General features: G+C 48.8%; 1 protein-coding gene across 5 annotated transcripts in view; it reads left to right on the top strand.

Moving 5' to 3' along the window:
- Window positions 1–14858: 14858 nt before the first annotated feature.
- hipk2 (homeodomain interacting protein kinase 2) overlaps window positions 14859–25788 on the top strand; it is a 78631-nt gene continuing 67701 nt past the window's right edge. For 4 of the 5 annotated variants that reach the window (XM_076042527.1, XM_076042528.1, XM_076042530.1 and 1 more), the window contains exon 1: window positions 14859–15317. In XM_076042527.1, coding sequence (XP_075898642.1) covers window positions 15299–15317 — 19 coding nt within the window. In that variant the 5' untranslated portion in view covers window positions 14859–15298. The remainder of the gene's footprint in view (window positions 15318–25788) is intronic. The other variant, XM_076042529.1, reaches the window with a different exon arrangement.

Here is a 25788-nt window from a genome sequence, read left to right on the forward strand (position 1 = left end):
AAAAAAAAAAAAAAAAAAGAAATAAAAAAATGGATCTAAATAAATAAACAAGTGGAAAATTAAGCACCCTGCGCGGCGGCGGGACGGATCCTTTGTCTCTGCAACGCTGGAGGAGTTAGCGGAGAAAACACACGCGCTCGTCGATCACCGCCCGGCTTTTTGTTCTCTCGCATGTAAGTTAACAAAGGAGCGCTGGCTGGACTGTAACCCTTTCACTGTAATAACCCCACCCCGCCGACCCCCCGCCCCCGAACACCGCCACCGCCAAAGATGCAACAAGGGGGGAGCCAGTGGCGGCAGATAATGGCCGCATTCACTCCCTCGAAACATCGCACGGGGATGAATCGCACTAATGCCCCCCCCCCCCCCCCCCACACACACACACACACACACACACACACTCACATCCCCCAACCCTGACCCCGCCCCTCGACCCACCCCCCCACCCTCTAGCGGCCTTCATTTCCATTAAAACAACATATCACTCCCCGAGGAAACGCGGGGGCCGTCCCGAAGTCCCGCGCCGGAATGGAATAAAAACAAAAAAAAAACCCTTGGCGTTCTTCTTCATCAGCCGCGGCCCTCCCACCGCCGCCATTAGCTCGGCGCGAGGACCATTATTTAAACGCCGAGAGCGGCGCCGAGCAATTTGGGGGAGCGTCGCCAGCGCCGGGCTCTCCTCCTCCGCCGCAGCTGCCGAGTTTGTTGTCTGGAATCCGTCGAGGGGCCAGTAAGCGACGCTCCATTGAGCCTCCACAAACAGCGCTAGACAGACACAAAAAAAAAGGAAGAAAAAAAATGAGCCGCCGAGGTGGGAGGGAGGGACGGCAGGGGGGAGAGGTGGTGGTGGTGGTGGTGGTGAGGGAGGGCGGGTGTCGGATTGGGGGGGTGGTTTTGTTTTGTTTTTTATTCCCGAAAAGAAAGAAGACGGATGATGAAGCGGAGAGCAGGGGGAAGGAGGGAGGGAGATGAAGACAATGTAGAGGAGGTGGGGTGTGGGTGGGTGTGGGTGAGGGTGGGAGGTGGAGGCGTGGAGGGGGTCGGACGCCGTGCTTTGGCAGCACCTGGGAGGCAAAAAAAACAAACAAAAAACACGTCGTCGGTCAGGTGTACTTCAGGGCAACACAACGACACAAAGCGACACAAAGGGATGAGCGCATATGACCCCTAATCCCTCCCCCACCCTCCCCCTGCCTCCCCCGCGGTGAGTCACATGGACGCCGCTCCCACCACCACCACCTGTGACACCTCTGACGCCACCATCTCGCCAGCAAACCCCCCCCCCCCCCCGCCTCCCACACACACACAAAGTCGGCCCTTCCTCCTGGCGACACGCGGCGGCCCCCGCGGGACGACTTCCGCAACGATCGCCGCCACTCTACCTTGGGGGGGGGCGCTGGACCGGGGTGGAGTGGGGGGGGTCGAGGACGGCTATTCTTGACTCAAACAGGAAGCGAAGGGAAAACAATAACACAGGAGCCTCTTTTTTTTTTTGACGTCATCGCGGACGTAAATGCAGCCGCGAGGCTGGAGATTAACAGGAGCCTCTCGGTGGGGGTGGGGGGCAGGACCCTCTTCCTGTTGCTAGGAGGCACCCGGGTTTGTCTTATCTTCTAATGGATGAACGTCTTGGAGGAATAAGGGATGTTAAGAGAAATAAGGGGGGGTGGCTGTAGGCTGGGGAAAAGTGTTTGAGAATCAGAGTCAGATAAACTTTGTTATTTATCTTTGAGAAGAGAAGATTACGAACTGTTTAAGACACTTTGGACTCGTTGATGATGCAAATGGAAGTGTTCTCATTTGTCCCTGTGAACTACAGGCAGGTGGGAGGAGTTGAATTGTCAAGCAGGATGATGTTGGTTTTCCAGAGAGAATGAGTTAAGAGATACAGTAGATACAGTTATCTGTCTTTCATGATCCGTTGCCTTCGCATGTCCTGTTTTATTTTGATAGTCTTGCGTTATCTTGCGTTCTCTGTGTTTTACTTCCTGTTCCTGTTTTCCCGCCTTTTTGTTGCCCCGTGATTTTCACCTGTGTCTCGTTGTCGGTCCTGCCCTTGATTATTCTCATCTGTGTTCTTCTGCCCTCTTGTATAAATAGTCCTTGTCTCCCTGTGTGTGCGTCCGGTTGTACCTGTGTTGTTGGTTCCATTTTCCATATAAGTGCCATTTGGAAATTAGCAACCTTCTCACCATGATGACACTTTCAGTTGACTGTTGTGTTTTGAGATATTCTTTTTAGAGTCCTGCCAACAACACCTCTACGTGACACTCTCTTCAATCATGCTCCTATGCTGCTGCTGGAATAGTGGCAGCTTTCAAAATGTGACACCAAGGCCACAGTTAGAGGAGTCTTGTTGTCTGTTCTGCAAATTATGTGGGAGATAGAAAACATCCCTGTGGGACTCCTAAGATTAAAACAGTGTTGCAAAGGACTCATTTTCTGTAATCAGTTTAATCCAATCCAAACTCAGGTGGTGTCAACAATATATATCCAGTATAAAATCATATTAAATTAAATTGCGATCAGACACAAACGTTTAATTCTAAATAATCAGACAGCAAATAAAACAGATCTGATTCTGATTTCTATTTTTTGTTTTGATTAAAATACCAAGAGAATTTTGCTGCGATGTGACGTCGTGTAAATGTATATGGTGAAGCATGGCGTGACGTTGATTCACTCACATTTACCAACTCCAACAATGCAACAATGTAAGACACAACAATGGAAATCTAACAGCGAGCCGTTTTCAAACAAGCTCTTAGCGTGACGGCCGGGGACAATCTGTACAATGTAGGGAGCGGAAGGTCGAGCGGGGGGGTTGCCTCGTCAGCAGACCTGTCTATTGGCCAATATAATGGCGTTGTATGTGTTGTTGCGTGTAAAGGGTAGAAGCAGAGGGGCTTCTTTATGTGACACCTTGGCAGAGGCTGCCGACACCTTCAACAATATGGGAGTTGAGACAAGTCCCAGTTGTTCCAGGGGCTGTAAAGGCTATAAAGGCTCCTCATCCCCCCCCCCCGAGCAACACGGACCCTTCCATAAAAAACGTGAAAGCAAGGCGGAATGTTTCTTCTGTTTTCTTTCATAAGCCTTACAAAAAAATATCTGAACTCACATTTTGTTGCATTTTGTAGCAAGCCCAAAAACATGTAAAAAGACAGAAGAATGCTGAATAATAATGGAGAGTATAAAAGCCTAACAGGACTGAAAAAAAAAATCACCAAACCCCCCAAAACACCACTCTATGCAAAATAACAGCGCAGGAGCAAAGGGAATAATTAAAAGAGTTCGGCCAGGTTTCCCTCTGGTTTTCAAAAGGATTCTTTGATTAACAGCTTGTGTGCCGCTTTTAAAAGAGAAAGCATAATGTGTTTTCCTGCCGGTGGTAAGCCGCGGCCTCCCTCTCTGCCCGACTACACGGTGTCGATGTTTAACTACGAGTGGCTGTCACCTCCTCGCTCCAGCGGGGGGCTGGGGGTAGTGGGGGGGGTCTGCTTACACGTGTTGGAATCTGAAACCAGGCAGCAATAAACTAAACGCACCCCGTCGAAAATGTTTGCCCTTCAATCAGACGCTAGCTAGGAGAAAGTCGCGACTGCTCACGTTCGCAATCAAGTCGCCTCCGATTTGGGGAAGAGGGGCAGGGGTGGAGTGGGGTTCCAGCCTGCTGCTGATTTCAGCGAGTAATCCAGCCGTGATTTACAGAGGCACCCCCCCCACACACACTACTCCCTCACCATCCCCGCCACACCCGGACAGGCGGAGCACACGGCCAGCTCTAATGAAACACGTTGGCTTTGGATGTGATCTGAGGGGCTCAGATAGCTGCGCCACGTGGAAAAGAGCGTATGGATCGTTGAGCTCCTCTCCAACATTCCTGAACAATCTGGACAGGACATTGAGCGTTTTATCACCGCCGAGTACTCGGCGGTTATCCTGCCGAAGCGTTCAGCCGAAGGTTCCCAGCAGGCTGGAGCATCCTATCTATCCTCTAGGGGGGGGGGGGAGGAGGGGGTGAGAGAGAGGAGAAGAAGAAGAAGAAAAAAAAACACCCAGCGAAAGTCCCTTTGCAGGTTGAAACGACTCGGTGCGTTTTTGTAACTTCATCCGCAATCGTCTCTTCCAAAAACCCGTCCCGTAAAAAAATCAAAATTCAAAATATGCTGATTTATTCAACCACTCTGACAACGCGCGGCATGCGCGAGAAGCTCTCATCATCATCACCATCACCATCGTCGTCCCGCTCCCTTTTACACGCGTGCGCCTCGCTCTGTGTGCAAGCACGGGGGAGCCACTCCAATTAGCAAGGCGGCTAAAGAGCTCACTTGTTCTCCAAAAAAAAAAAATCTGAAGAAAAAATGAGAAGATGTCATCAGTCCGCACTGCCCACCACCACCACCACCACCACCACCACCACCCCCGGATCCCGAACGATCTCCGTCTCTGCTTTGGTTCCTCACCGACCTGCAAAGCTGAAGTGATTCGCTGCCGCTGGAGTGATTTTATATGGAGGGAAAACAGAAGGGAGGTGGATTACTGGGCCACTGGACGCCATGTTTCAGACAGCATTCGTCTTGCTATCGGTCTCGGTACGAAGTCCCACGGTGAAAAGATCCATGTGCCCCCCCCCCAACCCTTACCCCCACCCCATCCCCCTTACCCCCGCCCTCTCTGGGTTTCTGTTTCACGTTTCTGCACGTCACATCTTTTCATCTCGGTTACGGTTACACAACCCCGATCCCTCTTTCCCCGAACCCCTCCCCCTGCCCCCCCCGCATCATCACTCACCTGGTTGGACTGGAAGAATCGCAAAGCACCGGAGATGTGGAGCGGCCGTTACATATAAGAATACATACGTCGTGTTTCCCGTAGACTCCAGCAGGTGTCACTCTAACCTGGGAGCTCCGCTGCAGACACACTGCTGGCGCTGTTTCCAGACCGGGCCTGGGACCGCACGGAGCTCGGAGGTGGGATTAGTCAATCAATCATTCAGTCATTGCTCTGCCTACACCGCAAGAGAGTTCACCGGGGGTTCAAGCCTGCACCAGTAGAGGAGTGTGAAACCCAGTCTGCCTGCCACACTCTGCTGATCCCACGGCCTCAGGGGGAGGAAATGTTTTCTCTTTACCGCTCTGGAGGACGAAAAAAAAAAAAAAAAAGGAAAAAAGACCCTGCCTCGGTGTGTTGTGTGCGTGTGAACCGAAAACGCTTGAACTGATCATTTAAGCCACTTTGAGATAACGATCATTAAGGCTCTTTCGGTGGCTCAGGCATGCAGACCGTGAGAGCATTCATCACGGCGAGGAAATGGACGAGGAGAGGGGTTTGTTTTGAGGCGCAACGGGAAAGGGAAGCGTTTGGATTTTCTCAGGGCCGGACGGGTTTTTCTGCTGCAAAAATGTGTCGGCCGAAAGAGGGGGACGGCAGTGCGGCGGGTCGCAGGTTTTCAAGGACGAAAACCTTTTAGTCGGACGTTTGTTGTTTTTTTCGCTGAGGGATAAAGTTGGACGTGTGGGTGTAATTGGCTGTTTGCCTCCACGTTTCAACTGCGGCGACCTCTGTCGTTTCCAATCTCGGGGCGGCTGCGCGGAAAAGCGAAGCTCTCCAAGCCACGCGCACCTTGGGCGCTCCGCCGGCACGTAAATCTTCATCTATATCGATAGCAGCTTGCATAACTTTCGCCGCAGCTGCGGCTCCACAAACAGACAGGAATTTACATGTTCTGGAAGCGGCTGCTCTCTTGCAGCCAGTTTCTGCTGCCCCGTGCGTGCGTGCGCTCCGTGCACGGGTGCAACGGGGTTGTCTAATCATAGGAGCGAGTGCAAACAGTGCAAAAGGTAAAATAAACACGGCACTTTCGGCAGCCGACTAAGTTGGATCAGAGGCCCTCGCTTCCTGCCAACCGAAGTGGAGTTCTGATGTGGTGAAAGTTCGTCCCACAACAAAGGAGCTGAAAGTCTTCAGTTTGGCGTAAACAAGACACGCTGTGCCGAGTCCCGCCTGCAAATGAGCCTTTTTTTCGAACAGCGTTTAGGAGATAACGGGAGGGAGCAGCGGGCCCCGGCGTCGGCTCCCTTATCGGGTGGTGCCATCGCATGCGCGGCGGGCTGGTTTTCTCCGTGCTAATTTTCGATTTGCAACGCGTGTGAGAATTTTCTTTTCTTTCGCAGAGACGTTTCTCAGCCGTTGCTCTTTTTTTGTTTGTGGTCTGGTCATGCTATGCTTATAACACAGACCCATAAAGAACCACCCGCCCCCACCCCAAATACACACACACACACACACACACACACCTGGAGGCTTTGTTTGACATGTGACACCAATCCTCACCCCCCCCCCGACCCCCGCCACCACCACCATCAAACCGTCATGCAGGTTCGATTTCTTCCTCTCCCTCTTCCTCTTCCTCAAAAACCCGATAAGTGACGCAAGGATCAACATAGCGTTCGCCTGCTGGGAGAAAAGCTTTAGAAATTCGGGGAAAAAAAGAATGCAGAAGCTAAGACGGCGTGTCAAAGCGCGTTGGAATGAGCGGCGAAGGCGTCGATGGGATGGAGACACGACGAGCTTGTTCCTCTCCCCGTTCCCCTCGAGTGACGCTTCAAATGCCGCTGTGGTATTTTGAGCATCTTGGGCCGAAGACGTCCTGAGAACTTCGACTCGAACGGCGAGATTCTTCGCAAGCCTTTGCGCGCCCGCCGTTCGACAACCTCCGTTCAGAAGGTTCCGTCATCGGTCGGTTCTTCCCGGTTGGATCCCGTAACCAAACTGTTGACTCTGAGAAAAACCAGGAAGCAACTGCTTCTTAAAAAAAAAAACCCAGGAGGGAAAACAAAGCAACAGGAAGTTCTGCTGCTGCAGCAGAAGTGGGTTTTTTTTGCATTAAACTAGAAGATAAAATCTTGGTGCTGAAGACTTTATTGTTGCACAACTTGTTTTTTGCTTTACTCCAGACTCTCTGCGTGGCACTGTGGTGCTTCGGGCTCCTCAGTGGGACAGTGACAGTGGCCCTCACACCAATAGACAGCGCCTCACTGTTGTGACTAGACAAAACACGACTGGGCGGCTGAGCAAACTGTTTGCCCAAATCGGCAGATTTGCAATCAAGGTGATTGGACAGTACTTCCAGACAGTCCAAAGTCATGCTTGTGGGTCCACCTGTCAAAAAATTTAAAATATCTGCGACCGTATTATTTTGACAAACCTGTATCTCAAAAGAGAGATACATATTAGAGCAAATCCCAGTTCTTATCCGAGCACTTTGCTATTTCTGTCACTGTCATCAACTTTGCGGCCACTTGGCAGCCGTTAATAACCATCGCCAAGCACCGGTTACGTCACTGAGGATTTCCGCTTGTTATTCAAAATAATACTTAGTCATTGTTTCTCAGGATGAGCTTGGGCCAAAAAAGGAAGTTTCGATCTTGTGTGATTCAAGTTGCCTGGATCAGCACTGCCAGATTTGGCCAGTACAAGGCCTTTACTTTTAGTTTAAAGTACCCTTGACAAGTCATTTTTTTAGGATTTGGCCGGTCGCTTGATAAACCATCAACCAAAGACCGCAAGCCCGTTCCCAAAACCTTCACTCAACGACAAAAACACTCAGTGCCAATCAACAAATTTGAGCATTTATTTTCCCACCTGGCCTGGAAAACTCAGCCGAGTCGAGGCCGAACGTGTTTGCCCACCGCGGGGGAAGAGCCACGGAGGAGGAGGCTGAGTTTGATTGACGTGGACAAACTCACCGGCACCCCCGACGTGGAATACATTTAGAAATCAATTACATCCTTGGTGAAAACAGAAACGGCGCTCGGAGGAACACTTTCATCTGGTGGAAGGAGTGGGAGAGGCAACATACCTCGATGATGTCTTGTTTCTTTTTGGCAATGATTTCCTTTTAGCTCGGCTGATACTTGAAGTGTACCGCTCACTGCAGGCCACCCTTGCACTCCTTTGCACTCAGACAGCACGTGACGCCCTCTCCTCTCCTCTCCTCTCCTCTCCTCCGTTCGTCTCATGCAGATCAGATGAGTTGGCTCGTCTCCAAAGCAACTTGTCAATTATTTGTTCCTGCCGCCTTTTGTCTGAGCGGCTGGCGGAGTTTCTCGCCCTTCCCGCCTGTGACAACCCGCCCCCCCCGCCCCCCCGAGCCTGCCCTGTCCTCCGTAACCCTGCGTCAATGTGTAACCCAGGCGTGGGCAAACTACGGCCCGGGGGCCTTATGCGGCCCGGTAAGCTTTTTAATCCGGCCAGTAAGTCATCAATTAGCTGTTTTTCATCCATTTTGTCAGTGTTTTAAGAGTCATATCAATAAAGAGCTAAATACCGTTGGGACTTCAAAGACAACGCGTCTGTTCGTTTTCAATTGACATGTATCCCATCATATATATATATATTTTTTTTATCTCTATCCATCTGCTGCTGCTAAAACCCTCCCGTGTCACATTGTAAAACCAATTGTGGCCCACCAGTCCAAAGGTTTGCCCACCATACGGGTGTAACCGCTCAGGAGGCCGCAGCGAGAGAGGCTAGCATGAGGAAGGGACGCGGAACAGCCCGCGCCAGCAGTTTTGCTGAGCGTCCCAATTTCTATATAAATATATTAAAAACGATAGGGGCAGAGGAGTTATTCGGTGCGCTCCCCCCGGTTTTATAAGGCATGACAAACGGCTCGATTGTTGAGCTGCGCGCAGCGGCGCGTGTGAAACATATGGGATAATCATTTACGGCTTTTGGGTGGTAATTTATACCGCTTGTTTGCCGGCTTGGAATGCAAAAAAAAAATAACATACAGCGGCTCAATCAAAGAGACAGCCTCTGCCAAATTCATCGTTAGACAAATCCAAATTCTGTTCGCTCTGAGGCCGAGATGCCTGGTTGAGGGAAAAAAAACAAAACAAAAACACAAACACAAAAAAACAGCTTTTCACACGCGGGAGCGACATCACACCTGCACACGCCAACGAAAAAAGAAAAGAAAAAAACGGTGGAAAGGACCTCTGCACAGAGCGAGGGAGGGGAAAAAAAACAGCTTTTGTGTAGGAGAGTTGTCACTCACATGTTGCCCCCCCCCCACCTCCCCTCCCACTCGCTCTCTCTCTCTCTCTCTCTTTTTCTCTCGTCGTCGCCGGTTTTATTTCCTCTTAAAATGCGGCCTCGCAAAAGCGTGTTTCAGGCAGATAGACGGTTTAATGAACACTAAGGCATATAAGTGGGGGAGGGGAAATGGGGGGGGGGGGGTTGGGCCTCTCGCTGAGTTAATTATGAAGCTTAATTGTCATTGAGAGGAAGCTCATTAAAATAATCAAGCCGCGTAATGCCGGAGCTGGAACGCGGCGATGACCCCCGCTTCGCGACCGTCCTCACGCGGCACTAAACAAGCCCGTAATAAACACACCTAGCTTCACAGGCCCCGCCGCCGCTGCTCGCCGCCTCTCTGAAGACGGGTTGTTATTACTCATTCGTTTACACGTCCGAGCATCACTCACTCGCAGAGAGACTCGCGACCCCTGACTCGTCCCGGAACGGCACAGTCAACCGCGTTGTGAAATGTACGCTGATTGAACCATTGCATGATCGTGCAAACTACATGTAGATGCAAGATTTAGCCCAGATGTGGGCAAACTATGGCCCAGGGACCATATGTGGCCTGTTGAGCTTTTTAATCCGGCCCGTTGAAGTTGAAGAAATTATATTGATAGTGAGTAAACCATAAAATAGCTGCATTTCATCCATTTTTTTCAGTGTTTTAAGAGTCATTTCAAAAAAGAGCAAAGTACAGTACAGTGGGGCTTTAAAGACACTGACTTTGTTGTAATGCATTCAGTTTTAAATGACATTAAAACACATGGTTTCTACATATCCCGTGATATATTTTGTTTCTCCCATGAGGTGAGTCACCAAACCTCTCCATCCATCCGCTCCTGCTCTAACCCCTCTGTCAAATTTTAGTCAAAAAGTCCAATAGTTTGCCCACCCCTGGTTCAGCCTGAGTTAGTTTCCACAGCATTGCATCGCCGTCACCTTTGGTTTCTATTCGTCCTCGTTTTCTTTGGAAGCCACGTTCCCTTTTTTTCCTGGAGGAAAGTTCCGCACCGGGCAGCATTCTTCACAAAATCTGCAAGAATTCTCCGGATTCTGATTTCATCTCATAATCCACGACTCACTGATGATCTCACCGGCCTGACCTTCGCATCTCGAAGCGCAAGAATTCATCAAAATTGCAACTATTTTGTAGTCTTTTTGTTTTTGTCGTACAGGATGTGCCGCTTTTTGTACAGAATGGAAATTCACTGAGTAACATTTCCCCCGTTTCCCTCCAGCATCACTTTATTCAAGGCAACCAAACACCAACGGTGACAGTGTGAGGGTCACTGCACCTCGACTTCAGACTATGTGCAGCTTTAAAAATGTTAGGCTTGCCGCAAAAATGGAAGGTTTTCATCTCTTCACACGGAGTTTTCTGGTAGTTTTGGGTTGGCGGGGGAAAAACACTTTAAAGGAAACGCGTTTCAACCTCCAGCCAAAGAGTGAAGCCACACTTTGATCCTCAGAAGTTGAAAGTGTGAATGGACACGAACGGCAGACTTTTAATGCCGTGCCCTTGATTCCCACGCGTCCTGCAACTGAAGGTGGCCTTTTTCTTTTTGTTGAAATGAAAAGCAATTAGCCCTCGCGTCGCGTCTGCGTGGTTGCGCCGCTTATTTTCTTATTTCATTTCTTTTGTTCCCTGGAACAAAACGCCACAGAGGTGAAAGTGAGCGGGGGGGAAAAAAAAGTCCTCTCCCATGGAAACGTCCACTTAATGGTCATCAGCCTTCCATTCCCCCGGATCATGAGGTAATAATTGGACCTGGGGGTTTGCGGCGCGGCGGAGCACGAGAGCTGGAACACTCGGCTTCTCACCGCCGTGCTGGAGGTCAGAGGTCGGCGGCAGCCGTGGGTGCCGGGAGTTCATGTTTACGGTTGGTGGGGAGTACAGCGGAGGGTAGAAGAACGCGCCGAGGGTTGAGGGGAGGGTGTTTATTTAGAAAGGACCACCTACACGTCTCTCTGTCTCTCTCGCTCTCTCTCTCTCTCTCTCCCACTCTCTCTCTCTCGGCCGTTAAAAGCCGTAGAGAGAGAAAACGGCGGCCGGCGAATGACGCACGTGCGTGAGCGGGGGGCAAATAGTGCGTAATGACAGAGCTGAAACATTTCCCTCTTCATGCTGCTTCGCCAAAATTCAAACAGTTCTTTATTTATTTCTGCGCCGCCGATGCGGCCGCGCACTTACCGGATTTATCTCCCCGTGCTGAACTCTGCGGTGAAACCGTGTGTGTGCGCGCGCGCGCGCGCGCGCGTGTGTGTGTTCTGCCCCGGCAACACAAACAGCAGCGTCCAAGCGCTCGCCGTCTCTGTAATTACCGGGGGTTTTTAATTCCATCTGCTGCACATGGTCCGTGTTTCTCTGCTCACACGTAATAACAGTTTATAGTCTTTACTCGCTGGAGCGTGGTGTCTCATAACAGGGACCGAAAAACAAACCTTTACAAGGAGGTTGTTGTTGCAGGTGAGACGGGGAAGGTCCCGAAAACACAGGGAGGGAGGGAGAGAGGGGGGGGGTGTGGGGGGGAGAGAGGAAAGTCGGCGAAAAACGGCTTCAGATGTTCTGCAGTTTTTAATAGACGATGCATAAAAGCCAAAAATATACATTTTTAGCTTTGATATCAGCAGAATTTAAATGGGAGGTGTTTTGTTTTAGGCCTGCTAAAAGTATTTCTTTACGAGATTATTACTCAGAAGATGAAAATAATGCATACTGATAACTGTATTAAGCCAAGTTTAATAATAAGCAAACCAATGAGCAGGACATTTAAGAAATCAATGAATAGAATAAAGGCTATTATTAAAAGCTTAAGATCAGTTTTATGTCAGCGTGTGTATATCACTGCCAAAAACAAAACAAAACAGTAGCTGTATTTATTTACAGTTTACTCCAGTGCATTAAGATGTTAGTTGTTCCTTTCAGAGCTTGTATATTGTGTAACCACCTGCACCACGACAGCATGTGCGTAATCATCACTCACTCAGTCTAATAAGATTTGCTTGAATGTGTGTGTGTGTGTGTGTGTGTGTGTGTGTGTGTTTTGGGGGCATTTTAATCTAATAGAAAACTCCACTGGACCATCTGCTTGTCAGTCTCTCCATTGAATACGGATGTTTTTCTGTCCGTCTTGATTACTGCCGTCGGTTTGCACGTCTGTGTGAAGAGTCGCAGTCAGCGGCGAACACAGTCTTGTGTTACTTTGAGAATAAATTGTGGATACAATTTAATGCATGCAGCTTTGTTTTTTCGCTCTTAATATTGTCTTCAAAAAAAAAAAAAAATTAAGAAATTTGTTATCGGATAATTACATTTTTTTTTTTAAAAGGAAAAACATATTTGTTTCTCATTTAGCCTTTGTTTTAATTGAACATGATATCATTTCGGAAGGGACGCGGCTTTGAGAATTGGTTTTGACACGATGAACTAGGTGTTTCAGGTTAGAATTAGAGCATGACAACAGAAATGATTGCTTGATTTTCATATTTTGGGTCGTTTGTCCTGAGGGCTGCTGGCAAGCGAGGCTGGTTGAATAAGAGCCGCCGGTTCAGCCAAAACTCACAATGAACAATAAATTACCATGGCCTTTTGCTTCCTCCTTGTCATTAGGCTGCCACCTGCAGTGCCAGTTTGTGTCAAAGTAAACACTCATTATTTAGTCAAACACTTTGTACGAAAAGTCAGAGAAAAGTTCACATTTTTACGACGTAGCAGCCGCAAGAAATGTGTTCGGCTTGAACGGGATTGGAAGGGTGAAAATGTTTTGAAAAGAGTTTTGCACACCGACCTTTAATAAACGAGTCAGCAGACTTCATGTATGTTTCATTTTGTTTTTGTTTTATGTCGACGGGAGAATGCTGCAACACCAAAGAAACCCATGCAGCTTTGAAATTTTAATACATTTTCTTTAGAAGACATCTTGACCTGTGGAAACTACCAAGATGCTGCAACCTACGTATTACTTTTTTTCCCCCCCTTTTTTCTTTTTCTACAGGCAACATGCAAGTGAATTAAATTAACTGCCGTCTGCTCCAAACTTGGCAACCGCTGAAATTTGTCATTGAAACGACACAAATTTCTCCTGTCAGCAGTTATGCAAGGTGATTGTGTTGCTGCTGCTGCTGCTGCTGCTGCAACGACTACAAACAACACAGAGCACAGTGCATAAAAATGCAACGCCGCTTGTTTGCACCTGCCCCTGCAGCTTTTAAAGCGCTACTTTGATGCTCGTCACGAAGTTACGTCACCCCCCCCCCCCCCCCCCCCCCCACTTGGCAGCGCAGCGGTCAGCTCCGTCTGAAGCAGGCTGCGGGCGCCGTGACATATATGATGAGAACGAGAACTTGCATAACTCCTCTCTGTATAGTTCAAATGCATTAGTGCACGTACAGTCCGCTGCATTTGGGTCACAGCATGTAAACTGCGGCTGCACTTGGTTCTTATTTTACATTTCTCTGTGCTGCAACCAAAACTACTTTAGCACCTGCTTTATATTGACGGACGTTAACGCATCCTAGTTGAGGCTATGGATAAATTGCTCTGTTCTTATGCACAGCTGCACTCCGGCCACATGTCCTGGTGGGCATGTTTAATTTAGAGGCCGCTGCGCTCAACCGCTGTGTGAGTGCAGTTTAGGGGTCGCTGGTAAATGACAGATTACTCACATTTGTGTGAGCCTGTGTAATCCGATTCCGCTCCAGTTCATTCTGTGCAAATCTCGTGTCGTCATACTGTAGCCGACTGTAGAGAGAGAGAGAGACGCTTCAGCCTTGGACAGACGCGACCCAAGGCACCCAGATTAATCGATTCTCCCATTCAGTAGATAGATTACCCGACTACTAACATAGTTTTGAATTTATTTTATTTTATTTTTTTTTACACTGTTATTCAGTTTTTCTTCGAACATATTTTATGGAAACTATATTATTTAAGTTTAAACTAACGTTAAGAATGTTTATAAGTATTTAAAATAATCATGGTGATAAACAATAATTGCCGGCAGAATAGCAATTTGTTTTTTCAATAATTGATAATTAAAAAAAGTATTGTTCATTAGAACAATCACATTAATATATGCTTTTTAAATAGTTCTGCTGAAGTAAAATGCGTATATCATCACAGAACGTGGATTGAAACAAATACACAAAATAATCTAAAAACTAATTTTCAATGTATGGCTTTTTTTTTTTTTTTTTTTTTTTTTTTTTTGTTAATGTGGCTCTTTATTTATTTGCGTCTTCTTGTTTACGTCTCTTTTTTTCTCGTTTAATTCTATTCCATATCTTTGAACTTAATGGAAGTTTGGTCCCTACACTATTTTCTGTGAAGACACCCTTACGCGTTAAAATTGTTCTTTCTGCATGTTTTTGTGCAGAAGGCTTTTATATATATATATGTGTATATATATATATATATATATATATATATATATATATATATATATATATATATATATATATGTATATATATATATATATATATATATGTATATATATATATATATATCAAAAGTATATATATACATATATATATATATATATATATATGTATATATATATATATATATATATATATATATATATATATATATATATATATATATATATATATATGTATATATATACTTTTGATAAAGCCACGACCCAGAGAGAGAGAGAGAGAGAGAGAGAGAGAGAGAGAGAGAGAGAGAGACGCGCCTCCCCGTCGCCCCGCATCGACTCGCTCGGCGATCGACTCGCTCACTGTACGCCGCCAAACTCGCTGCGCTCTGACCACTGCAACTTTTGCCGAGACTCCTCACTCCACAGACATGTCGCACAATAGCTGAACTAAGAGGAGCCGCCGGAGGAGGAGGGAAAAACAGAGCCCGTGACCGCGGCTCATCACCGGGAGCCTCTGGAGGGGAACACAAGGAAACCACGCCGCGGTGTTATTTTTTTTTTTTTTGTGTGTGTGTGTGGATTAACATCAACTCGGCCTCTCTTCCTGTCGCCGATTAAAAAAAAAAAAAAAAACAACCCAAACAAACCATCGAAACGCCTGGATATGAATGATGAGCCACCCCGTCACTAATGAACCGGGCCAGTAATGCAGGAGACCGCGGCGACTCTCTCATCAGCAGCGTTTCAAGATGGCAGATTTTCATTGAGTTCTGACAAGAAACATCGCTTTTATTCTCTGCCATGAATAACAGAAACCCTTGCACCGATGGCCCCTGTATACGAAGGTAAGATGTTCCGCTCGCCTCTCATCCTCCTCTGCGGGGCTCCGTCACTTCGCGCACAGCCCTGTCGGTGCAGTGAATTGCGGCTAGAATGGATGCCTTTGACCCCCTCATCCCTGCCTCGTATCCCCCCCCCAACCACAAAAACATTGCATTTGCTTTTTTGCTTTTCTTTTTCTTTTTTTTGCTTTTGCTTCTATTCTGGACGTGTCAGATGTTGCAGCGGCTGCAGCCTCTCGGAGCTTCTTGGTCATTTTTTTTTTTATATATATTTTTTTTTGGTACCTTCCCAGGGGCGCAACGTTATGTAGAATCTCGTCCGATCAGATCGCGCTCGCTCCCCCGTAACCGAGCCGAGCTCCGCTGCTGATAATATCGCTGATGGTGGGTCACCAAAAGAGAAAGAGGGTAAACAAACAGCAGCTGTAGCGGCGAAATGCGCATGTTTTCGTCCCTGCTACGGGCACAGACAGGCAGACAGACAGACAGGAGGTCGGAGAGCGATCGGTCCCGACTCCATTCACTGCTCAAAAGCCTCTCGTTTCCAAATATCCCCCCCCCACCCCCAAACTGTCTGACCTCATGTGTTACCCCTGCATCGGATCATCTACCCAAGCAAGCCCTGTTGTTTTTTTTTTTTTGTTTGTTTTTTTGTTTTAATATTTGTTTATTTATTCTCAAACAAAATTCGTGCTTTCTTCCGGGAAGCCTTGAACGCAGCCAGATTCGCTATCGCTGCAGCGTTGTTGCTGTGACTAATTCAATTGGAGCGGGACGCAGAACCCCCCCAAATTGTTTGCAGCCAGTGCAGCTTCTTCTAAATGACTCTTTCACCACCACCGCCTGCCCTGACACACACATACGCACACAGACAAAACAGCAACGTACTTGCAGTTGCTGCGTCGCTGCAAGGCGATTTCACGTAAAACAATGCAAAGCGGCCCCATTATGATCCGGCAACTGTCAGCCGGTCCCTGCTGCAAGCAAGCCGAGCCAATCAATTTTAATGGCAGCCGCCGGGGCTGGTGATGGGAACACAAACGCATGGATTTGCCGTGTTCAGTTTTCTCCAGCATCAGTCAGAAGTGACAGGAGGACGAGCAACACCCAGTGTATGTGGAGTGCTCGTAGATCACACGCACGCATGGAGTTTAGGGGGGTGGGGGGTGGGGGCAAATATCGACCCGTCATGTTTCCTGTATTTATTTTTTTTCTCCCCCCCAACAGCCTCATGTTTGATAACTACTCTATAGTCCCTCTAGCGGCGGTGCAGGGAAGTGTTCTTTCTCCGAAACTTCCATGGGGGGGGGGGGACTGTTGAAAAGTAATATGTCAAGTGGCATTACAGGCAAATCAGCAGCAGATGCGGGGGTCCTAGCGGGATCATGTTGTGGATGTACCGGGCCACCGTGGGTGACGCGGCGGCGGTGGCGGTGTGAGCTCGCTGCAAACTCACCCCGAACTCACCCTCCTCGTGTCACTAGTTTTGGGGAACATTGTCGCCATTCTTTTTGTTGTGGAGTACGTGCCGCAGGAAAAAAAATAAAAAAATAAAGAAAGAAAAGCGGAGAGGGGGGTCGAGAGGGGGGGGGGGGGGGATAGCTGAAAAAAAAAGCTGAAACGAGGCTCTGTGAGCGCTATAGGTAATTAGTGTAAATTACATTCCTGGGCTTCTCCGCTCGCCACGGCGACAGGGAGAAGGGGAGAGAAAGGGGGGGGGGGGCGGTGGAGGGGGGAGTCGGTGGGGGGGGGGGGGATTAATGACCTCGCCCTCCTCCTCCTCCTCCCCTGGTTGCCGAGGGAGGCCTGCTATGTGGAGCGCTGGTGGAAATGGCCAAAGTCTCGGGTGGAAAAATAGGTCTTGGTGGGGGTGAGGGGAGGGAGAGGTTGGGGTGGTGGTGGTGGGGGGGGGGGGGGGGTGGTGGGGGGTGCTTCACGTACACCCCGGCTATTATGGTGATTAGTCACCCCTGGCTACGGGGCAGCTAATAACTTAAATCAACATGATTAACCACTTCCTCCAATTTTGCCGTTTAGCGCCGGCGTTTCAAGTTCAAGACTCTTTTCAGAGTTTTCAGCCGGACTTGAAGTCCCTTTTGGTGTTTTTCACTTTGTGGACTTTGTTTGTTGTTTTTTTTTATTCTGTAGGAGAAGGAGAAGTAGAAATAGAAAACTCCTGCAGCGGCACAAGTGTTCTACTCACAATCAACGTCTATTTCCTGTCTTATACAAGTGTTCACCACCCGAAGCACGGACAGCATCGACGCTATGAGCGAATCCCTCCCTGACGTCATCGGACGTTTAAGACATGGACGCAATTGGTCATGAAATCGCGTCATTCTTTGTCGAATAACCCTGAAGTTCTTGCTCGTCTCTCGGCGCAGACTCAATGGCCTTCAGTTGGGGGGGCCTCCTGCAGCTCCCTGCTCACCCTGGAAGTTCAGCCCCTTGTGAACCCAAACACAGCCTGGTAAATGGAAGCAGCTCCAGTGCAAGAAGCTTCTCAGCCAGACACCAGCGAACTCTCTCTGCCCGTCCCGTCTCGTACCCGCTGTCTTTCCGGACTGGATGTGGACGTTGCAGTGCTAGCACCTGCGTGGCTCCGTTACGCACGCGCCGTCGCCCGTTCGCTGGGTACGCGCTGCTGATTAGACGGACGGCTGCGGGGAAGGAGGCGACTTCATCTGGAGCGAAGTGAAAGCACGCTCGCGAGACTTTTTGGGAAGCGACTCCTCCGACCGAGTGGCCCAGAAGGTGGTCACAGCGAGAAGAGGGGGAGGCCGGACTTTCTCTCCGGCCTCCCCTTCACTTCCCTTCATTCTTGTTTGGAGCCGCTTGATTGATGTCTTCCTCGAGAGTCCCAAGGTTGCAGCTTTTTAAAGTTTTGATTAGAATTAAAGGAAGAGCTTTTTTTGGGGCCGAGTGTTCGAGCAGGGTGGCAGGGTCAGGGAGAAGTGAGGAGGAGGTGGGTGGGGAGAGGGGCGGGGGGCTCCCCTTCCTCTCTGTTATGACAGGCAGGCTTGTGTGTTTAGCTCTTAACCATCCACAGTTGGGCGATGGAGGAGCGCAGGGGTTGAGCAGAGTTAAATATCTGGCAGGAAGGAACAGTCGTCGAATCCACCGAGGTGCCAGCGCGAATGTTTATCTCCAACTCAGTGGCAGTTTCCAACAAGTTTGTTGACCCCGTGCACAGCCTAACGGACTGGTTTGTTCCTCGCTTGCTGGGAAAGAAAGGGTTATGAAAATGGATAAGCCGCCTTTTTTCTCTCTTTTTTAATTTTTTTTTTACAAGTATTGCTTTTGCATTATTCAAAGCTTCCTTTTTGAAAAGAAGAAAAAAAAAAAGGAAGTGAAATCTAGTGTTGGGGGGGGATTCTCGGCGCTATTGATTTGTTGGAGCATTTGAGCAGAAAGTAGCCGAGTTGCGAGTTTTTCTCAAGACTGGCAGGATATGGGAGCTGCATGATGCGACACTAGGTGCATTTCCGTTACAGTTTTTCTGCAAAGTAAAAATGCAATTTGCAGGTTTCCATTGAATGCAATTCCATTGAATCCATTGAATGCAAGCACGTAAGCCGTAATTCTCGTAAAATCTGGGTTCGCGGGACACATTTTTCGTAAAAACTCGTGCCACGGGATTTACGAGAATTATGTTTGCGGTTTGTTTGTTAACGCTTGTTTGCTGTCAAGAAGAGTTGTTATATTTTTCTCTTTGATACATTTTCACTTGAAGTGATGTGGTCATGTGACCCCCAACACGTCCGCTGACGCATAAATGTGAAAAAAGTGTTTCCATGACACTTTTGAGATATACCTCTATATCGATCTGTCTGGAAAACCACCTCATGAGAGCGTCGAAACCTTTTAGCGATATTTGAGAGGTTTTTCGAAATGTCGGGGATTCCATTGCCACTTTATTGCGATATTTAGATTTTGCCCAACTCTAGGGGTAATGGAAACGCAGCTACTAGTTCACAGGTGTCATGTGGGGCTTTCGGGAGCAGAGATAGGAGGTCGCCAGTGGGGGTGCGGGCTGGGTCAGACTGAACAAGAGGCCTACGGGTCGGGAGGTAAAGGCCAGTGTGACTCTCGGAGTCTCAGCCTTGAATCCTCTGTCGTCGCTCCCCCTCCGGAGGAGCAGCGACATCCTTCCGCTGGCCCCGGCCCGGAAAAAATTTGACGGCTTTGCGGCTCTGGACTCGGCGGCCGCTAAGCCTCCTGTTTTAGTGTCTTTAACAAAGTCCCCTCCACCCCCCCACCCCCAAATTCCGGCCGCCAAGGCCCTTGAGGCAGCGGAGCACATCAGCTGCTGACATGACGTTCTATTAAAGAGGAAAGTGTGTGTTTGGAGGGGGGGTTGGGGGTGGAGAGTGAGGTCGTTCGCTGGTCAGGATGGAGCCCTCAGTCCCCTCCACTGCTTACACAAGGCATTTCCGTGTTGCCCACGTGGAAGGACCCCGGTGGTGTCACTGGTCCGGATAGCAGCGGGTCGTCTCCAGGCTGCGAGGGACCGCAGAGGACCGACCTATGTAACAGTGTCAGGACGTTGAGGATGCAAGAATAGCTGATTGTTTGAAAAAGAAAGACTTGGAAAAAGTTCAGTCAGTGTACGTTTTGTACACTCACTCTGTCCCTCAGTCCTCCCCCTCCTTCACTCTCTCGCTCTTGCTTTTTGCAGAGGAGAAAGAAAAAGGGGGCAGCTGAAGATTCGTTGCCCCAGTTTCACTTTATCGTGCAAAACTGCCATTTATAATAAGAATAATAATACATTTTATTTATGAAGCACTTTTCATTAGTAAATCTAAAAGTGCCACAGATAAAAAAAATAATGGAAAAACAGTGTGAATCAACACAATTAAAACTTAATCGAAACTCAGAGACGGAGAAGCAGCGAACAAACAAACGCCAGCTCCTCTCATCTGTCTTGAAGACTGGAAAGATTTTGTCCACAGGAACTTTAAGGCACTTTTAATTTTGTCTTTGCAGCCTTTTGAATGAACTTTCCAGATCGTCCCGGCCCATTTTTTTTTTTTATCAGTAGTCTCCTGCATGTGATACCCGCGCTTTTTGCCCTTTTAGCGTGAAGAAATAACAGAAAACAGCCGGGGGTTGCGTTGGAAACTGCTCAGACTGCTGCCGCCGGTGCTGGGAATTCTCTGCACAAAGGTTCACGTTTTGCTCCTTCTCGACGGTGAGAGAGGCTCTCCTGTGAACTCGGCCGGGTGGAGGGATAATTACGCCAGGGACACCGACGGCCAGAGAAAAATTGGGGACTCGATACACCGACGATGTTGTGTTCTTGCTTTTCGCGCAAATATCTCCCGCTCGTTCTGCCATTATCGTCATTTGCCAGTGCCCCCCCCCCCCTCCTCTCCCTCGCCGCCTGGGCTGGCGTCTCTCCTCTCTGCCCCACCCCCATCCCTATCTCTTATCTGCCCTTCCATCCCACTCTGTTTGTTGATAAGCCGAGCGGGGATGGGCCGGCGCACATGCTGCCCATGTGACACTTCGGCAACAGCCTGATGGCCAGATTGGAAGCCCACATGTACGCGTGAGTGTGCGTGTGTATGTGTGTGTGTGTGTGTGTGCGTGCGTGCGTAATTAGGGGCCAGTCTGAAGAGAAGAGGTCTTAATACTGTAGCTTTTTTGTTCTCTCTAATCAAGACCTCCACCCCCCCGTCCCAGTCCTCCCTTCTAGCCCCCCCCCCAGCTTTTCTTATTGACATCTTTAGCCACACACACACACAGACACACAGACACACACACACACACACACACACACACAATTGTGGGCTTTTTTTTTTGTAACGCGCAGCCTCAGGTCTTAATCCTATTGTTTGTGATAATGTCCTGCCTGTCACACCAGTCCAGCGTGTCGCAGGATTGTCGGGCCTCTCGAAGCCTTGGCCACGCCAATGCAAAAGAGTGCAAAACAAATTTTAAAAGTTTGCCGCGGATGATGTAAGGCAGTGGTCTCCAACCCCTGGGTCGCAGACCAGTACGGGCAGTTCCGTTAGATTAATTCTATTTGATTTGTTATCTGACTCTGAACAATTTCATTCTGAAAAATTACTAGATTGTCTCGGTCACGTGATACGTTCCCACTAGATTAAACCCACGAGCCAGCAAGCTAGCAGCTAGCAAGCTAGCGAACAACATGAGTGAAAACAAACGTCTGTGGAAAGAGGAAAAGGGCCCAACGAGAAGACAGAATAGTCCACGACTTCCAAGAAAAAGAAAGCAACGTTTGACTGACAATACCGGGAGTCCTACGCAACAAGCCCACTCAGCTTAACATGCGGCGACCGGCTCTCTAATGAAGCCTTCAAAACTGCTTTGCCACTCAGAAACCAAGCACCCTGCATTCAAAGACCAGCAGCCTTCAGAGTATTGAGAAAGAAAAAAAGCGTATGTTGCTCATGTTACCTTGTTGTCGCTATGTTAAGAGGACGCTGCTAATAAAGTTTCAATTTATCGTGCCAGTCCCTGAAAATATCGTTGGGGGGCCCACTGATGTGAGGTGCTACAGCTGAACAGGATGGTCGTCCTTTTCCTGTTCTCCTGTCCTCCTCCCTTTTTTTCCCGCCGCTTTGTGAAAACAAAAGATCCCAATCTTTGGCGGCGCCGAAATGAAAAGCTGTTGTTTAGTTTTAATCAAATCTTTAATAGCCGCCGCTGCAATTCCGCTCCAACACCGCCCCCTTTACCCCGAGGACGGCAGAGTATACAGCCTGATCCCGGAAATAAGCTGGAGGGGGGGGGGGGAAGAAAAAAGAAAAGTGGACTGAATTATACAAGACTCGCAGCCTGTGCTTTTTACGCTCGCCGCCGTGCATCAGTATTCATTGACACGGACACAGCAAAGGGCTTTACTGTGTTGCGGGTAGCCAACACGGACTAAGTGCCGCCACCAGCTCCGACGCCGCTGCCCACTCAGCCCCCGCCACGGCGGAGTGATGGGTCGGCTGCTGCCCCCCCCCCCTCTCCCCCCCTTCACAGATGGCTGCAGGTACAGCGCTCCGCTTGGCTGATAACCAAAAGGACTTCAAAGCCCAGTCGAGCACTCAAGCCCATTTCTGCCCCCAGTGCCAGGAGGCAAAAAGGCACAGACCAACGGATGGAGGAGAGGGGGGGGAGGGGGGTGGGTGCCGTGGACAAGGACCGCGCTAGTCAAAGGAGTCAACAGGCATGGAAATGAGCAGCCTCAGACTTCTCTCGCTCGCTCTGCTTGGCGCTGTGTTCGCTCGCAGGTCCTTTTCTCGCGGCTCAAACCTTCTGTCGGCTTGTTTTTGTAAAGTCTCTTTTTCCTTTATAGCAACTGGTATCAATAAAAGAGAGGATGTTAAATGAAGGGTTCTTTATGTCGCGCTCTTTATGATGCATTCAAGGGGCATTTATTCATTCAGGATATCTGCGCTCTTGGAGTAGAAAAGTACATTTTAGAACCCGTACTTTTTTATTTTTTACTTGAGTTAAGGAGTTTACTTTCACTTTTACTACTTTTACTTTTTATTTTTCTCTACCAGTATCCCTACATTACTCCAGTACATAATGTGAATACTTTGCCACCCCTGGCCACGAGCAAGGAAGTTAGAGGATGTGTTGTTCATGCAATTAAGTCCAGGTGATGCATTCAGGGGCATTCATTCATTCAGGATGTCTGCGCTCTTTGAGTTGAAAAGTACATTTTAGAACCTGTACTTTTCATTTTTACTTGAGTTAAGGAGTTCAATCATTACTTTTACTTTTATTACTTTTACTCTAGAAGTATCCATACATTACTTAAGTACACAATAGGAATACTTTGCCCCCCCCATGGCCACGAGCAGGGAAGTTAAATGACCTGTTCTTCATGCAATCAAGTTCAGGTGATGCATTCAGGGGCATTCATTCATTCAGGATATCTGCGCTCTGCGAGGGACAGACGGTGGAAGTCATGCCGATATATAATATCCCAAATATGTTTTTCAATATATTCATTGCCACAAATACACAACGGATGGAAACCCCCCCCCAGATCGTTCAGATCTTTATTTTCAAAGCGAGGGGTTGTGGCTTTGTCAGCTTTACAAGGTACTTACCTGTTCATTATCATGTTATTCCTCCGCCGAGCGATAGCGGAGGGTGTTTGGCTTGCCGTGAAGGACTCTTGTGCTTAGCCAAAAGAAAACAACTGTGACATTTATTGTGGAAAAAAAGGGGGGGTCCTCAAGCGTGCACTCCTCGTGTGTGTGTGTGTGTGTGTGTGTGTGTGTGTGTGTGTTAGCGCGGCCTGTCATTTATAAAGTTTCAGTAAACATTCTGAGGCTCCCCGGCTCGGTAAAGAGGGCAGCGTGTGTTTGCACTGCTGGGGCTCCGGATGCGTCGCAGCGTTAAATGAAAATGCAGATGAACGCCCGGCAGCCTCCTCAAAGGGAATGAAGTGGTGGAGGGAGGGAGGGAGGGAGAGAGAAAGAGAGGCTGGAGGTGGAGGAGGGAGGGTAGTCAGGGTGTTGGTCGGGGGAGGAGTTCGAGTCCGGGGGGGGGGGGGGGCACCGCTTGAGGTCAGGGGGTTGCTGGTCCGGCCAGAGGGGAGGTCCGCTCCGGGGGGTGGGGGGATTTCATTTTGAGGCATCGGAGGGCAGGATGGGTGGGTGGTGGTGGGTGGAGGTCTTTCAACCCTCCTCCTCCTCCTTCCATCTCTCCGGACGAGGCGCCTCGCCCACCCCGACTACCCACCCCCACTGACGGAGCCCAGCAGCTGCTAACACACACAAACATGTTCTCACCCCTTCACTACTTTACAAGAGAGGCCGGAGAGACAGAAGAGAGAGAGAGAGGAGGGGAAAGAGGGCAAAAGTTGACATTCAGCCGCTTGGTGATGTGGGGAGGGGGCCCTGTTTCAGCGGCCCAGGTCAGCAAACTGGTTCACACCTCCCTCCCCGCCGCTGGGCCCCCCTGTGAGACAGAGGCCACTTGGGAGAATGAAACAAAAAAAACTTTGAGGACATCAGGAGGCATCGGAGTCACTCTCTGATTCTTCTAACAGCTTCATCGTATCAGCGGTCTTTCTCTGTATTGTGTCAGACCTGGATTTTAGGCAAAATACGATTTTCAGCCCATCCCGATTGAAACCGGATTGGCTCTTTTGTAGTCTGAACAGTCACACATCACATGAAATCCCATTTTTGCCAAAACGGATTGAAACCACCTATTGGGAGGTCGTTTCAAATGGCATTTGGACGGACGCGTCTCAGTGCGAACAGCTCCAAAACACACCGATGGGTTTTGACCGTCGTGACGGGACGTCACTCCTACGGGACGCAAGATGTAAAGGAGCGGACAGAAGAAGTAGCAAACAGCAGTCCCTGGACAGAGGAGGAAGCTCATTGGCTCATCAGTCTGCGGGCGAGATAGCTCCATTCAAGCCAAGCTCCAGGCCATGTATCGCAACAGGTTCCGCTGTCGCAATGATATGGCGCCATTTGGACACTTGCTAAAAAAAGTATTTGAGAAGGAATCTGATTTGAATCAGATTCGCCTGCAGTCTGAACGCAGCCTCAGAAACTGACCGCGGGAATCGAAATCGAAACCGGCCATTTTTTGGTCGAGCAACGTTTCAGCTTAATTCACTCTTCCTCTCCCACCAGTCACTGCTCTTGTCGCAGGCTCTAAAAAAAAAAAACGGGCCCTCATTTCAGCATCAGACGCGGGCCATTTCCAAACAGGACCCTCTTCAAACACAGGCTGCTCGGCATGTGGGGCGTTAAAGCCGCCGGTCAGAATAGCCGTTCGCCTGCCCCCGGCTTTGCTATTTGCGACCGTCAGGACGCCGTAAAAATAATCGTCTGAGGCCGCGGGGGGGGGGTTTTCACGCTGAATCAGCGACGCGACTCGGCCGCTCGTGTTTGCTTCCTCGGGCTCCTGCGGCGGCGGCGGCGGCGGCCATGTTTACGGGACGGCGTCCCGCTGGATTAGGGACACGAAGGCTCTGCTAAATTTGTTCGCCAGCGCTTGTTGTTTGTGCGCGCGGTGTAATCTTTTAAAAGCCCTTCTGAATGTACGTTTTGCCGCGGCCAAAGTTGCATTGAGTGTCAGGCGTGTGTAGATGGGATGGAGCAGTACTTTGTTACTGTACTTAAGGAGGTTTCTCAGGTATCTGCGCTTTACTTGAATGCTTACTTTTCTGATGACTTTTTGCTTTTGCTCCTCACATTTGTAGACAAAAATCTGTGTTTTTCTACTCCTTGCATTGGGAAAGCCTGCTAGTTACTTTTAGGTTTAAAACTTAGTATTACAGTTGTTATTGATGGAAGCAGAGCTATTTGGACTATGATGTTATGCAGTTTAATAAGAAAGTGGATCATATTTTAGGGAGAGATTATTTTGGAGTACTTTGGCTTTGAGGTACTCGACACTGTTCAGTACAGTGTCAGTACAGCGAAAAAAAAGAAATGTAAAAAATAACATTGGTCACTGTTATGTTGCTGTTTGT

The sequence above is a fragment of the Nelusetta ayraudi genome, unplaced genomic scaffold (assembly GCF_046127955.1).
Source record: "Nelusetta ayraudi isolate G7.1 ecotype Tasmania unplaced genomic scaffold, CSIRO-AGI_Nayr_v1 ptg000071l, whole genome shotgun sequence".
In the NCBI taxonomy this organism is placed as follows: Eukaryota; Metazoa; Chordata; class Actinopteri; order Tetraodontiformes; family Monacanthidae; genus Nelusetta; species Nelusetta ayraudi.